The sequence below is a fragment of the Sinocyclocheilus rhinocerous genome, unplaced genomic scaffold, assembly GCF_001515625.1.
Source record: "Sinocyclocheilus rhinocerous isolate Xijiao unplaced genomic scaffold, SAMN03320098_v1.1 scaffold554, whole genome shotgun sequence".
Lineage (NCBI taxonomy): Eukaryota > Metazoa > Chordata > Actinopteri > Cypriniformes > Cyprinidae > Sinocyclocheilus > Sinocyclocheilus rhinocerous.
In genome coordinates this window covers 351,731-369,335 of record NW_015627893.1, presented here as the reverse complement: position 1 = coordinate 369,335, position 17,605 = coordinate 351,731, and the positions used below count along the sequence as shown (strand labels likewise).

General features: G+C 38.4%; 1 protein-coding gene across 4 annotated transcripts in view; it reads left to right on the top strand.

Moving 5' to 3' along the window:
* The window catches only part of LOC107736949 (IQ motif and SEC7 domain-containing protein 1-like), a 92,193-nt gene that overhangs the window by 46,627 nt on the left and 27,961 nt on the right, over positions 1 to 17,605 (top strand). The window contains exon 1 of one of the 4 annotated variants that reach the window (XM_016548335.1): positions 14,144 to 14,348. The exons of the other annotated variants lie outside the window; for them this stretch is intronic. Coding sequence (XP_016403821.1) covers positions 14,284 to 14,348 — 65 coding nt within the window. The 5' untranslated portion in view covers positions 14,144 to 14,283. Of the gene's footprint in view, positions 1 to 14,143; positions 14,349 to 17,605 lie in introns of those variants that run through there. 4 annotated transcript variants of the gene reach the window in all.

Below are 17,605 nucleotides of genomic sequence, written 5' to 3'. Positions count from 1 at the left end.
TTACCATTCTTTAAATAGTAGTTCTGTTTAGCCCCCTACAGTTACCCATGTACAACTTAATTAATGCTCAAAACAATAATCAGTGGTTCTGCTAGAACCCTTTGTCTAGCCCCCGATAGTTAAACAACTTCATTACAGTTGAGACAATAACCAGCGGTTAGGAGTTTCGGAACTGATGCATATGTGAGAGACGTTTTCCCGCATTTTCTCTCAGTGAGATGTGGAAACAGATGTCTGCATGTTAATGCACTGTGTGTGTATTGTCTGTCTCAGAAGATCAAAGTGTCTGAGGTTCTGTAATTCTTACAGTAGAGACCACCGGAGTCGGTTCCTCCAGGACCACCAGACTCGAGGCCACTGGAGTCGGGCCTCCAGGACCACCAGACTCAGGACCAACAGAGTCGGGTCCTCCAGGACCACCAAACTCGAGACCACCGGAGTCGGGTCCTCCACGACCACCGGACTCAGGACCACCAGACTGGGAACCACCGGAATTGGGTCCTCCAGAACCACCGGACTTGGGTCAGACTCATAGACTGGAGCAGGTTCTGGTGCAGATTCAAGGACTGGAGCGGGCTCCGGGAGAACTGGAGTGGATCTGGCTGCCCTCCTCCTTCTCGCCCTTCGCTTGCGAGACTGAGACAGTGAAGATTCGCTATCCACTGGAGTGGGCTCGGACATCTCCAGGGGCACTGCAATGGACTCAGACCGACATGACATTATTAAATTGCAGTAACAGAGATAATCAATGAAACTCCAAAAGTCGAGATTCTTATGCCCCTCCATCTCCCGAGGAGGCAAGGGGTTGTCTAAGCAGTCATTAAAAATCTTGCTGAGCTCGGACTCACAAAGTTCCATTCCTACCGCCAAAGTCCAGAAGGTCTGAGCAAAACCTCCTACTTCCATCCCCTGTTGGCGAAGATCCGCCAACATCCGGAGCCGAGCCTTCCGCTCCTTCTTCGAAGCAGTAGGAAGAATACGAATGGCCATGGTCCACAATCCAATAAGCCCAGCCTAGCTGCTGGATCTGTTGATGAATGGTTCTTTCGGTCACGGAATGCTCCAAAACAAGAAGATCCAAATGCAGCATTTATTGAAGAGTCCAAAAACAAACCACCAAAGTAATCCACATCAGGGCAAAAACAGAGCAACAGAAAACATGTAACAGTAAACAATAAACCAGCAACCAAAGACAAAGAAAACCGGGCTTATATGTGGATGAGTTAACAAGGTAAATGAGACACAGCTGAATGTAATGAGACTTGATAGTCAAAGCAAAGGGTGATGGGAACTGAAAACCAGAGAAACAAACAAAATTAAGAAGCATGTCCTCCGGTGGCTATACATGGGCACACCAACTAGACACTGTGACACAGAGTAAATCTAGGCAAGAAACAGAACTGATGACAACACACATGAAACACCCTAGATAGACAACACCAGTCACCAAACTGAGCAGATAACAAGGAATAAATATCCTACACTTTGGGAACTAATCAAGGAAATGAGTCAAAGGTGAGAGACATGAGGGCTAATAACAGAGACTATAAAAACTACAAACAGAAACAGGAAACTATGAAAATGGAAAGCACAAATTAAAAGTCCAAACGGGCACAAAATAGAAACAAAAGGCCCTACAGGGAACAAGGCAGATGGCAACATATACTTACAATTATATTTTTACATCACAGTTAGGTAGAATTACATATTTTTTTGACTACAGTGATGAGAATTTGGAGGCAGGGTTGACTTAACTGTTATCAAAATAAATATGAATGGTTCTAAAAAGCTTGATTTATAAAGATACATTTTCATATTTTTTTATTTCATGTTCTTGTATTCATGTAATTCAAGTTTTTTTTTTGTGTGAAGCAAATTAAATCAAAAACTCCATTTGAACTGTAGTTTCTGTGAAGAAGATGATGTTTGTGAGAAGAAACTCTCAGGAAAGAAGCAGCGTGACATTGGAGACCTCAGATAATTTGATCTACTCATCTGAGACAGCAGACAGCATTACTTATTTACTGACTGTCCCAGCCTGCAGAAGATTGGGCCAGCACACGGCTCATAGATTATTCAGTGCTGCCGTCTGATTGTTGTGTTGAAGGTGCTTGTGTCTTTGGCTGGCATCAGTGGTCTTCTCTGAGCTCCTGTGTGCTGCCCGGGACGTGAGTGTGCCTCTCTTTTTCATTCATTGAACACATGCTCATAGTCTGATGAATGTTGAGCTTACTAGACTTTAGTATAATGAAAAACAGGTTTGTTAGACTTTGCCTAATCCTTCATTTTTATCATGAGTAATGTGTTTAGGTTTCCTGCTCTCTACAGATAATCAATCATTTGTCTGTATTATGCATGACATTACAAAAGAATGCTTTTGAAAATCAAACTGCTTTAAGTTTACTTCATGGAGTATGGTATTTGATCACTGCTAGGCACATCCACTTTCAGGTTTTATGAGTCTGTACTGACCAACACAAAATCTGACTAAAGCACAAATAACATTACCTATGTTTCCATCCACATATTTTTATGCAAATTTATGATTATTATTTAATTTAATTATTTTTTAGTTATTATTATTTCTAATTATTTTATTATTATTTATTTATTTATTATTATTATTATTTGTATTTTTATATATATTTATTTGTGGGTGCGTGTGCAGTCTGAGACAATGTTGTTTGTTTGTTCTGTGTTGTACTTTAAAAATCCTTAAAAAAATGCTGGATGGAAATTGACAACATGCCTCAAATATGTGCAACCAAAGCTCATGTGGCTTTGCCTCAACATATCATGTGATTGGATAAATATATAATTCAGTCACGAGACTCTAGGTCCATAATGCTATCGGCTAGATATAACATGATCATTACATGGCACAAGCTGATTGGTTTCTTCTGCATCTGCAGACAATAAGCTTGCTGCCTGACATTTGAAAAGCTTGGTTCTGTGTTTGCCGTAAGTTAGTCTGTACCCTCCACCTCCCCCAGCTCCACCTGCATAGATCTGCTACAGGTGATTCAAAGTATGCTATTTGTGCAGCAGCACCATGTCTTACATGCTCACAGCAGTATGTCTGTGGATAAATTGGCAGTATCAAGTCTCTGTACTTGCTCTGCCGCAGCAGCAACAATAATCAACAGCAGCAGAAGTTTAGCAGATCTTTCCACCTAGACCAAATACATTAACATTGCCATATCCATTTTGAGATTTGTCATGTCTGAACCGGATTAAACAGTGCACCAATCAAATTGCACACCATCTAAAACATTGTTTTAGTCATTTTGAAATGCCTTATCCAAAGCCTGTCATCAAAATTATTTGGCATAATTACCTCTTAAAGCACCATTGTGTTTCCAAATATCTGCTCCAGTTTCCCAGGAAGTGAAGATTTTGTTCCCTTGAACACATGGGATGGACACAGTACTTTATTCGCAAATGTTTTATGCGATATTCCAATTTGCAGCTTCAGATGAAAACATTGCTATCTCACATTCACTCTGTTTGTGCTAAGGGAATATTTATCACAATTTGAAATCAATTAAACAGAACCAGCTGCTAGTCAATAAAACCAGCACTAATAACCGTCATAAACTAACCTTAACCAGCATGGAAATGCATGCTGATTTAACTCTTTCCTGGCCATTGAAATTTCCGGATTTCCGTGTTTTCTCTGTTATATGGTAGGAGGCAATATTACACATCTTCTGATAGAGTATTGAATGTCTGGAACAAAAAAAAAAGTGAAGAAGTAGCAGAAACAAGTGGATGCATGTAAAATAACATGATCATCAAACATTAAACAGCATATACTGTAAATCAAAACTGCCTAAAGTTACCAAATGAAATGTTGGCCCAAGAAGTGGAGTAGGACTGTGCAAGCTTTGGGGGTGTTGAAGGACTCTATCTACTCCATCTATGATTTGAAAAACATGCCATTTTCTCAGCTTTTTGTTAAAAATGTTGCTATTTTAATTCAAATGTACCCATATTCAAGTGTAAAAAAAAAAATCAGATATTAATACAACAAAATATTCTGAGGGCCATAAAAGTTTTGTGAAAATGATCAAAAACGCTGGCAGGGAAAGAGTTAAGATGCTCTATGTGAAGTGTTACACCAAATACACAAAATAATGATCTTTAAAAAAGCATCATATGACCCCTTTAAACAAACCATTTGGAATTTCAGTTTGATCTTATTTTATCCTTTTGATCCATTTGATCCTCCCTAATCTTTCTTAAACACGACACATGAAAACTGATATCTCAGGTGATTGTGGTCTGTATCCCGTACATCACTTTGCACCCAATGTTCCTCATTTGTCAGTCACTTTTGATATAAATATATATGTCTTCTAAACAAATAAATGTAAATGTAACTTCCATAACTGGGAGGCGGATGGGTCTCTGGGATCAGATGGGGTGGGATGCTGATGGTAACACAGAGGTGGTGCTCTATGAAAAGGGGCGGGGCTCATAGAGCTGAGTAGGGCTGTGACTGTGGCAGATTTTTACCACCGCGGTGGTAATGGACAACTACCGCCGGTGGCGCGGTGTTGATATATATATATAATTTATGCATTAAAAAATTTGTGTGTATTATATATATATATATATATAATTTTGAAACACAAATAATAAATGAGGCTCAATCATCTATTAACAAACGTGCATGTTTATTTTAGCACTTCCCTCAGTGAACACGCAGCCTGCAAAACACTAAAATAAATATCAAAGAAATAATACAGTTAAACAAGAAAGAAGCCTAAATAAGAACGTTAAATACACCCTGTTTACAGGACGCGAGCAGCGTGGCGCGACACGACAAAATACTATAGAACTCATTAGAATCACAATAATATAAATTAATGTGATGCTACACTGGATGCAGCACGACACGACATGACAAATCCCTGACAGTAAACTGCCTCGTTTTATTTATGAGGTACTGACATGAAGTTCAAACGTCTTGTGTAGACACTAGACAGACTCAACCTGTTGCGACGCGGCGGTGTTGTGTCCGGTGTAGACACGGTTCACTGTCAACAAGCAAGCGGCGCATTAGCTCCTCGTCTGCACGCGCCCTCTTTGAAATAGGAATCGTTGCCACATATCTTGTTAACATCTTTCACTTATCGCTGTCTCGTTTGTATTTGGCCAGTTTGGAGAAAGCCTCACCAAACCTCACCAGCCAGGCGTTTGCGATCACGGGAACTTGAAGACACTTGTCCAAACGCGAATGGGTGACATGAATGGAGATGGCTCCAGATCGGCGATGTAGTATTTGGTTTCTCAACAAGGTTCTCAACAATCGCCCAACACAAAATTAATTTGCTGAATGCATAAACTGTATTTTCCTGCGCTCAAACCTGCCAATCTAAAGGAAACGCTGTGTATGGAGTTTGAGGTAATTTGTGAATTACCATAGACTTAATAGTCTAAATAAAACAATTTGCAACTATTACTGTTATTACACTTGTATACAAAACTTCATATTATGCTTTCTATAGACGGTTTCAACGGCAACAACATAAACAAACGTTACTGCGCATGCACGCTTTTGTGGCCCTAACTTAACTTCCTGTAGACTTCCAAATAGAATCAATAACAACAGCTAAGTAGTCCCTCTAGATCAGTGGTTACCAACCCCAACAGAGGTTTCCCCAGTAATGGCTGTACACAAAGCAGAGCTGAGCTCACAAATGCTGCTTTATCAGGCATATAACATCTGAGATGAAATGAAAATGACATTGAAAATGTTCTAAAGATAGTATTCCTTCAAAAATACAGTGATATAAAAACACCCAGGCCTCGTTTTGATTTTTAAACGTGCAGTATGTGCTCATGTTTATTCAACAAAGCCTTTTGGAAAATCGGTCAGTTTTGATATTGTGGCATATATGTATGGGAAACACATCCCACAGCACAGCCACCTGAGCCCAACTTCAGTCTACTCATCACCTTAACTTTAACTGCGTTTGTAGTCGGCGCCATAGCCAGACTGATAAACCAACACAGACCGGAAGTTAACTTTGGGCCATGCACGTGCGCCCGATGAAACCGTCTATCAGGGTCTATTAGACATGATGCTGCACAACAGAACTGTATAAATTAATAATAATAAAAAATAACTTGGTTGTATGATATTCCTTAAAAATAATATTATTATTATTACTTTGAGAATTGCATTGTAGTACACAGTAGTAATATATTCAGTCATAATTTCAAGTTAAACTGGACTTTTATTTTGACGGTTTGTCGTGAAGGTCTTTCAGTTTTAGTTTCAGCGTGTATTTGTGACGGTACTTTTTCTCAAATGAAACTGCATAAAGCTGGTGAAGCAGCTCTGAAGATGAAGTGCATGTGTTCATGTCCTCATATATTGAGACGCAGACGCTGAAAACACCGCGAGTCACGTGTGTTTGAGTTTGTGTATCAGATGAAACTACTTCACGCATTCACACAGACACACAGAACATACTTATTAGCGACATGCACTGGTTGCTGTAACATTTATTTCTGTTGTGTGATAGGATGTTAGATTAATCCATATTGAATAAAAATGTCCAGAGCTTATCATCATTTATTAACATAAATTTTATCATAATCTCGATATGATATCATTTATCGCCCTGCTCTAATTTTGACTAATTATAGAACGTGCTTGGCGGGTGACTCAGAGACTCTATGCGGGCTACCAGGTGCCCACAGGCACCACGTTGGTGACCACTGGTCTATACTAAAGAGTGCGTGACGTCACGTGCACTACCGCACCGGCGGTTGTCACGGCAACCGTCACAGCCCTAGAGCTTAGGGGTGGGACTCAGGCGAAGGGGGCAGGGTTCAAAGAGCACAGGGATTGGCTGCAAGGAGCAGAGGGGCGGGGCTTTGCAATGCACTCATGCTGCAGCACTGCAGTGCATGCGTGTGTGTATGTGTGTGTGTGTGAGTGTTTGCTGTGCATTTCACTCCCAGTGTGTTATTAGAGTCTGGGTTTCCCCAGCTGAAGCTCATATAGTCCTGTTCTGTAGAGCTGCAGTCAGCAGCATTCAGACTGAAAGGAAACAGCTGGAAACACTCGAGTGGACAGCACTGTTAGGAGTGTTGTGTGTGTAAGCTTTATATAATGGAGTGGCTGCTGTAGGCTACAGTAGAGTGTTTACACCAGGGGTCACACACTCGGTCCTGGAGGGCCGGTGTCCTACAGAGTTTAGCTCCAACTTGCCTCAACACACCTGCCTTGAAGTTTCAAGTATACCAAGCAAGAACTTGATTAGCTGGTTCAGGTGTGTTTGATTAGGGTTGGAGCTAATCTCTGTTGGACACCGGCCCTCCAAGTTTGGTGACCCCTGGTTTACACATTAACAGTGACTGTCAGGTGTGTCAGCATGCCATACATTACTGACAGCCTTCAGCTAAACTCCATCCACATGCGGCCCTGTATCTTAGGCTTTTACGGGCAGGAGGTCACATGTTGTCCCAAGTTAGTTCAGTTTTTCTACTTTTTACCTGTTTTACAGTGGTTACGGTGCTGTGCGTCCACATTGTGGTGCCAGCTTTTATGCAGACATGGTTTGACAATTATGGGGTTTTTAATGATTACAGAGAGTCAAAATATCATCCAAACAATGTCTGCATCAATATACTGGGCATTAAGGCAACGACACATGATGATGGTCGTCCATCGGTCAAAGTAGGGCTGTCATTGAGCATCTGTCAGCTCAGTTTTTGCTGTGTTTTCCGCAGCGTCTGAGCTAGTCGGACCTTGTCGGCTGGTTTTTGGCCAACTGAGTAAGACAGTCGCCGTGATTTTGCCAAGTAAGACATGTTCCTGGATCAACATCTTTTGTTGATCCAGGATCAACATTACTGTCCAAAAATATAGACTAAACCCAATCCCTACCCCTAAACCTAACCCTACCCATAATTTATTCCTAAAATCAGTGTGAAATGATAGCTGATTACCAAGGGTGTAGAAGCACCTAACCCTAATCGTAAGCCTAAAACAGATATTTCCTGAAAAGTTATCCCTCAATTCTGATTGGTTAATTGGAATGTTGTTCCAGGATCAACAAGGATGTTGATCCAGGAACATGTTGTACTTGGTGAAATCACGGTCACCTGAGTAAGACGGAGCACTTGATTGGCTGTTGAGCTTAGCGAACCATTGCACAAGAAGAATCTTCGTCTTCATCTTACTTGAGCATTCCAATATGCTAATATTTTAATAAAGACATGGTCATCTGGAAAGAAGAATGTGATCAACATAGTTCATATTCAAAACTGTAAGCAATCGCTGCTTTGTTTAGTGTTTCTATACCTGCAGTGCTAGTTTTGGTTTCCTTTTTTTTGAATGACAAATATAGACTAATGCCACCTGCTGGTATATGAGAGATATTTCCTTCCACAAAGGTGCAGAACCACCAAATGCTAGTGGACTGTTAACTTTAGTCTTAGTGGTATGTTCAAGCACATCTTTTTTGGCCCAGATGCAGGCAACAACAAAGTCTGCTTTCATTGCTGCAAGTTCTTTGATGTTGGTTTGTGTGTCATGGCCTTTAGGACCCACACAGGCCACAGAATTAATATGTGAATTGAATGTTATCATTCTTCTTTTGTATTCATTTTAAAGGATGCAGTGACTGGTGTGTTATGGGTGGTTACGTAGGAGTTGCTATTAAGTTCTGAGTGGTTTTATGAGTTACTATGTAGCTTCAAGGGTGTTCAGGTTCATTTCAAGGGCATTACTAAGTTTCTGCTACTCTGTTCTGGGTGGTTGCTACTAGCCTAAGTAGATATTTTGGTCCCTCCTTCAATTTTATGGGATTTATTGAACAGTAGGCCTAGTTTTATTTTTCACTTACCACCAACCTTTACTTACTGGCCCCAAGCTTAACCAATACATCATACTAGTACTTTATTATTAGCAGTGGTGTAATGTAACGAAGTAATAATACTTCGTTACAGTACTTAAGTATTTTTTGGGAGTATCTGTAGCCTACTTTACAGACTGCAGGAAAGCAGGTTTGACGAATCAGTGGTTTGGCGTCTGCAAGTTAGACTCCTAAAAACACCTTTGCTCATGTAAACAAGTGCGCGCACAACCGCGGATGATTCATTTTCCACTCAATTCGAGTCTGGGGCGTGCGATACAGCATCGTCTGCGATAATATGGTAAGTGTTGTTGGAATGATGTGCGATCTGACATTATCAAGTATATCACCAAATCACACACAGAGTGCACGCACAGGATTTATTAGTCTATTAAAACTCAAAATTCCAGGCATTCTAAATTGTAGACGGCAAAAATGCTTCTGTATGCTTTTTATATTTATATAATTTAATATAGTTAACTTAATCTATATCACACAAAGAGTAGTCTACCGTTTTTCTGCAGATATCAGCATGATAATACATTTAATAATCATTTTACAAGTTCAGTAAAGCAATAAGTGACTTACATTTTAGACATAATATTGCTTGTTTTTGCTCAATTTTGCCAACGAAAATAGTTCCAAACAAAGACCACAGCACTGTTTTGCATCTCTGAGGAATGGACGGTGTTTACTTATTGAATGAATCAGCTTTTTGAACGAATCGGTTGAATAAATGATTCACTGATTCACTGATTCAGTGATTCAGTGAATGAATCGGTTGATATGAACATTTATTTATTTGCTTCTTTTCCATTTTGCATTTACTTGTACTTTTACTTTCAATACTTAAGTACGTTTAAGATTAAAAAAATAATTTTCGTACTTAAGTACAATAAATATCACATACTTTAAGACTTTTACTCAAGTAATATTCTAATCTGTGACTTCAACTTCTACCAAAGTCATTTTCTGGTAAGATATCTGTAGTACTTTTACTTGAGTATGGCTTTCAGGTACTTTATACACCACTGATTATTAGCGGGCAATTAATAGGTGTGTAATAATTTTTATGTCAAAAACTAATTCTCCTGATGTTCATCTTCCGCTCTCAAAGAAAGAAAGAGTGAATTTAGATCATCATAAGACTTCGGAGATTTATTGTCTGGTTTCATAGTTCAGTGCTGGTAACTAGAGCTCAGATGTGATGTTGTTGCCCCATCTGCTGGGTAAAAAACTCTAAACAGTGTAAAATCATATCTGAAAGCCTCTTATGTAAGCTGCTCCTGACCGGTGGAAGTGTTGTTTCTGTCCAGAGGGTGTTGTGTGCTCTGCGTTTGGTCAGATAGGAAATGTGATATTCTCATGAATGATTCAGTATCATCTCTCCTATAGGAAGAACCAACTCAAAACCAGTCTTCCTTATGTAAATCCTGAGAAAAAGCTAAAAACCTCACAGATAACATTAGGATCAAAGTCCACTATCACAGCAGATACGCCAAAAAGTGGGTAGTTCCACAATTAGTTCTGGTACTATGAAAAGGTTCCTGCGGTGCGAAAGGCCCTATATTGGCTGTTTATTAGTACTTTTAAAGCACATGTTCTGCATGACCATATTCTACATCCCTAATCCTACCCAATACCTGAACTTAACAACTGTCAACTATTCATAAGCAGCACATTAGGAGTTTATTGAGGCAAAAGTCGTAGTTAATGGTTTGTTAATAGCGAGAATTGGACCTTAAAATACAGTGTGATCGTGAGTTGTTTAAATACAAGGTCATTATCAGGTTTCTTTATATAAAAACTACGTCTTAATGTGCTATTAGTTTATCCATCTAAAGTGTCTTACAGATCACCTATTACATGTTTAGACCTCCTAGAAATTGTGCTAAAATCATGTAGTCTGAACCGGGCATAAGACCTACCAGATATTCTCCTTGGATTGTTACTCACCTGGGGCCGGTTGCACCAGCTAGACGTAAAAGAGCTTAGTGTATGCCCTATGCTGGGTTTTGCAACGTCCAGCTTTACGATAAATATTTACACCTGTTGCACCAACTGAAACTACGATCAGGCGCAACTACGCCCGGCGTAGACAATTGTACTGTACGCTGACACATTCTCCCACAGTTGTAGCTGAGACGACATTCACGCTGCAATGGCTACAACTACTAACATGTAATACAATGCTTCTCTCTAGAGTTATTTTTTTATAGCTGACTATCAGGTTTATGTAGGTTAACATCTAATTGCCAGATTTCCAGATCACTAGATTTTATATAGATGTTACTATAATGATTCTGTAAATGGTGATCAGCACCCAAATATTGTATATAATAAGGTGGAAGTTACTGCCTTTTGCCTTGGTGGGACATCTCACTTTTTGCAGACAGTGCAAAGGCAAAGTACCTACAATAACTTCAAAATAGCGGTAAAAAAATCAAGTTTTATAATTAACTCCAAGAACTGCGTTCCCAAACAGCAGACTCAGAAAATAAGATAACATGACCGTGTTTCATCAGCGCGCTCTGAAGCTCGTAATTTATTGTATAAACAAATTATTATACAGTGCCTTCTACTATACTGCAGCAAATTTGGTTTTTCTTTGCGATATTTAGCTCAAGTTAATCAGGAAGTGACAATATGTTCTCTTCAACTCCCTGGGTGCTTTATTCGCAAATGTTTTATACAATATTCCAGTTTTGTGCATACGTTTAATTCATAACTTTGGATGGAAACACAGTGTGACATTTTTCAGGGGTGGTGTTGCTTTTTAACACTCTTGAGGGTGGAGGCCCCTTTTCATATTTTCTGGTCAGTTCTTGTTAAACCATATAACTTTGTGATGACTTAAGGCTGGTTAATGAGAATATAATAATGACTGGCAGGCGCAATAATAAGCCGCTGTGATTGTGGGCCTGGTGGGAGTTAGCTATTGCAGGCATAAGCTTTGAGTTGAAGCAGATGTTTTATGAGAGGCCAGTTGGGTTTCCCGGATCTGACATCAACCTGACTCTTGCTGTGAATAACACTGCAAACCCTCCCCTAAAGCCCCAATGTACAGCACATTTTAGTGTGATATGTAGTAAACATAATCAAGATCACATCTATTGCTCCATGTTCTGGTTGAGGTTTGCTGCATGCATGCATGTTTTCTGCACTGGTGAGCTAAAGTGGATATGTGAGATTGGGAAGTTTGATGTGACAGGTGACACATGCATAAGTGAGCTGTGAGGTCTAGAGGAGGAACAGCTGCACTTCACTGCTACACAACTTGAGTGAGTAAAATAGCCCGTAATGTCACATGCTTGCAGACTTCAAGTTTCATTCTTTCACTGACTTACGGATGTTTGCGCTGCTTCTCTGAACTTGTGAACTGTTCCCTTTAGCAATGCACCGCTTGCTTTAGTTGCAAACCAAAGGAAGCAGTCGTTTTCTCCACAGGGAGAGAAAATGTCCCGCTTCTAATTAGAGGACATGGTCACCTTCATCCAGTAATGCAGCCGCAGTGATTGGTGTCCTTGTAAAGGAAACAGTTGGCCATCTGGTACTTATTTTCTCTTTTTTGCTGTCACCTCACATGCCATTATTCGGAGAGGGCCAGTGAAGCTTCCAGCACCTCTACAGCCCCATCTCACGCTCCTCACACCGTCATCTAGAGCCCTGTCAGTCCACGACTACAGCTGCCTGGCACATCATACATGTTTGTACTTGACCTCTATATATACAGTGCCGTGAAAAGGTTTTTGGACAGCTTTTTTCCCTTAATAAAGGAAATCATCATTCAAAAACTGCATTTTTTTTTTAACTTGCATTATCGTTTTGTAATATTAAAATTTGTTTGATGATCTGAATCTTTTAAGTGTGACAAATATGCAAAAAATTTAAAAAGCAGAAAGGGGGCAAAAACCTTTTCACGGCACTGTACTTGAATTATATATAATGCTCTATGATGTAATGAAATATTTAGCACCCAGTATACAAGATTACTATTACTTTGTTCATGTTAAAACTATATTGTAACATAAACTAATAAACTTAATGTGGTGCATATTTGTCAGTGAAACAAATGAACAGGTAAAAGTTCTGTAATAGTTCTAATAAACTGAATGAGTTCGAAATACAAAATAAACAGGTTTATATATATTTTTATCATCAATAAATCCAATTTCTTTCAATCTCAATCCTTTTAAACTGAATATTGCTTGTTCCACAACTAGACATATTTTAGCCAGGTTCATACTTTTTAACTCAATGCACTTAATTATATCAATATGTACCAATATTTATAATTATAATGATATAATTTGATTATATTAATATTTATATGAAATCAAATAGATGCAAACCATTCATAATAAACTATGCCATGATTTTATGGCAATTTTTTAAATGTATAATCTTATTTTATGTTTGACTGAAAAATATGCAGTTTATTTATATAGTTTATTATTTATATTAAGTTTGTTTGTTTATGTTAAGCTGTGTAATTTATCTGTAAATTATGCATTTTATATGCATTTCAAATACATAAATCTCACATTTAGGCCTTTTTATGTGTATAACTGCTTTTATGCTTTCACAAATATTTAGGGCCCAACTAATACGGATGACAGAAATGACAGAAGTTTACAGAATAAGGGGCAACATTTTATATCTATTTGCATCATTGATGTTTGTAATGTGAAATTATAATTATTTAGTTTAATCAAGGATGTAGATTTTTGTTTAAAATCCATTCCCAATGATTCAGTGAGTTATGTGCTGTAACGCTGTGTACTCTTTACAAATGTAACCATAAGTACAAAACATAAGAACAGGAATCAAGACAGCCTCTATAAAGGCTTTTGTATCCACATATAAACTCAAAGGAAGGTCATTGAATCAAGGTCAAAGAATACTCAACGTCTTTTTCCCTTTAAAAAGCATGCAGCATGTTTCTGTAATGCTGAGAAAGAGTGTGCATTTGTCTAAACACGTGAAGCATGTGAGCGTGCAGCATAAACACATGATGGTCAGAGCAGAGCAGCAAAAGCTGGAGAGTTTGAGCAGGACAATCTCTCTCTCTCTCGCTCTCTGAAAGGCTCTATTAATAGAGGTGCTTCCTCTCTTTCCCACTTGCATTCCTCCGCCGCCCCGTGCAGAAGTCACCCTGTGAGTGTGCACTCACTCATTCATTGGTTCCTTTCCTCTCTCCCGCCTTCTTTCAGAAGCACAACCTCTAACTGTAGATCTGAAGCAGGGTTTGCGTTTCATAGGCTGCTGGCATCAAGTCTGTCGGTGGGATTCCTCTTGGTGGATGTGACCGAGAGAGAGAGTCTTGTGCTGCGCTCAGCGCTCTGGAGCTCTTGGATCCAGTGATGGTTGAGTTGGCTGCGTTGTGGACGCGTGTTCTTCTGCAGATATGTGGTGTTTGCAGTGCAACTCAGAGAAAACACAGTCTCTGCTTGAACTGGAGCTGGACAGCTGGTAAGACTGGACTATAACTAGTGATTGTGTGCAAGTTTAGGTCTGAACTAATATTTAAACAGTGCATTTTGAGTATAATGACTATAAAAATGAATGCCATTAAAGAATAGTTGTTTACATTAGTGCTGTCAAATGATTCATCAAGATTAATCGCATCCAAAATAATAGTTGTTGTTTACATAATATATGTGTGTGTGCTGTGTATATTTATTAAGTATATATAAATACACACACATGCATGTATATATTTAAGAATAATATGTTACGTTTATATATTAGGGCTGGGTTTTGACACAAATGTCACGATTCGATTCGATTCTCATTCACAAGCTTGTGATTCGATTCGATTACCGATTCGATTCGATTCAATATAGATTATTTTGGATATATATCAGGTACAGTACAAGCCAAATTTTATCAAGGAAAAAAAAATCTCTCAACTAATGCTGTAAAATATGCATGAGAGTCAGTTGGTACTACATTACTATAATACTGAAGGTTAAAATTGACTGATTTGTTAAAATTACACTTAATGAAGTTTTTAAAATAATAAAGTTACAATTACATAATAATATTTCTACTTCAATTCGTTTTTTTGAAATATAAACAATGGTGGCTGTCATAAAAACTTGATGGATTTATTCAAACATAAATTAAACATTGAAGAACAGTAAAATTTATAATGAATGTTATATGGTGCATATATTTAGTAAAATGTCCCTCTCTACAGTTTATTTTTCTATCTAACTAATGAGTTTATGGTCACTGAATATGTTTTTCTGAGGTAAATGTGACGTATTGTTTACAAGACGTTATATTGACATCTTTGCGCAGCTGAAACACTGATTGAGCGATTACATGAGACAGAATACGGATTGTAAAGTTGTACTCTTTCTTTTAACTTACCTTCGGATGTTTAGTCATGTTTATTTTGTGCTGAAACTGGTATTAATGTGGAGGAGATGATCAGTTCACGTGCGCCTCGCGCTGCCGCGTCTGTTGAACTGAGGCACTACAGCGATCTGTCACTCCACATTAAACAGCGCCAAAACGGCATTTATTGTTTGAATATCGCAATACAATGGACAGAATTTGAAATCTGAGACTTTGTTTCATATTAAAAGCACCAAGGCACAATGCTTATTGCGATATATTGGATGGGACGTGCCCTTCAACGTTCAGTCCATTAACTGAAAACAGGCTAGAATAATCGATTCTCGGGATTTAAGAATCGATATCGTTTTGTAAAAATGAGAATCGGTTAATATCGAGATATCAATATTTTTTACCCAGCCCTAATATATATTAAATAAATTTATACATGATATAATTTATATGTAAATACATGCAAATATTTTCAAAATATATACATGCATGTGCGTGTATTTATATATACATAATAAATATACACAGTACACACAAAAACTTTTATTTTGAGTGTGATTAATTGCGATTAATCGTTTGACAGCACTAGTTTATATTGATGTATTCAGTGATGTTACTGGAAGTGGCCTTTGTCAAGTTACAGTACATCTGAATTAAGTCAACAAAGGTTTCAAAGTGCTGTAAAATAGACTGTGGAATATAATGTTTGTATTGAAAATCCTGTGTATATAGAAGCTTGTCATATGCTGTTGACCAGGTTTATGTAAATGTAGCACCGCTTTCATTCATTCTTTGGTCTCTGTAGCAGTGGCCATGTGTGCTGACAGAAGCATTGCTCTATATTTATGAGATGATCACATTAATGACAGTGTTTTTTAGCCTGTCCAGCTGAGAGATACAGTGTAACATGACAGTCCAAATGTTTCAGGTCTCGAACACAGAGTTCTTAGACAGTATGAAACTGAATGTATTTGCTTGTCAGAGATGTCCTCGGCTGAGGTTAGACATCTTAGTCAAGGCTTTCATGCAGAAGAGCTCTTTAAAGCTTCATGTTATGGTTTATTTATAATGTCCAGTGTTGTTGTGGAAGGTCTGTGGTTCTCTGTTAACCATTGGAAGGCCATGAGGCATTCGTCATTCTGGATGAATTTTCGGTTGCACTCTATTTTAAGGTGTCCTTGAGTAATATTAATTAACTACATGTACTTACTGTATGGTTAGGGTTAGGATTAGGGTTTAGCTTAGGGTTACTTGCATGTAATTATGGCTAATTTGTTATTGTGATAGTAAGTACATGTAACGTGTAACAAGGACACCATAAAATAAAGTGTTACCTAAAGTGTTACCGAATTTTCTAATTAAAGTAACTGATTGTGTTTTTTATCACCTTTCGTGGAATTTTTATTGTTGTTTTTTTTTCAGTTCAACACTTGAGTGTTGTGTTTTTGTCTCTGTCACATGTCTGCAGTGCTGAGCTAGATAACAGAATAACACCAGAAAGATCAGCAGGGAACGGCTGCTTCCTTTGCTGGAGGACACATAACAGCCACATCATATCCTGTGCCAACAGCCCTGCAGCAAAACTACAAATCAGCAGACAATTTGACTCGGGACATATTATTTTTATTGTAGCATTGTTGGTTATGGGATGCCTGTGTGATTATTTGGTTGCCTGTGATTGTATCATCCAATAATTCAGTGACTCATTTTGAAAGGTCTGCAAGAGGAGCTTTTATGTAGCGGCAGAAATATAAAAAAATATTCACATCACACTTTAAATGCCTGAATGTTATTGCATTAGATAACAAAATATCAAAGCAAGTGGCATCAGTAAACTATTTCTGCTAGAGCTTTTCTCAGTTACATTGCACTTTTGCATTGACTTTAAAGTTACTGGTGTCAAGTCAGTTCTCCTCAAGTTCACACACAGGTGGAGTTCATATGTAGTTCATTACATCACAGCTATGAAGAGTTCCATTCATGTTTGACAAAGCAAAAAAGTCTCCCAATACTCTATCAGTCGTTTTGAGCTGAGTATCTCGTTTGTTGTAGTTGTACAACCTCAAACCTACAACACATTGTCTTTTTTTGTGAAACATTGTGCTGTCCCTCTTTAAATATCAAACCAAATGGCATTAATTTTAGTTATCAAATATGATGACTTGTAAGTGTGGCTTTGTGGTTTAAGTGTCCAAACACTTTTTGAGATCACTGTATGTTTAATATGTGATGTTGTGTTTGACTCTGTCATCTACAGTAAAACTGCAAGTGGGTCATGTGGTTTCAGTGTGTTTCAGTGTGTTTCAGGCACATATGGAAATCCACTTGAGACAACCAGCATGCGCACACACACACACACACACACACACTCA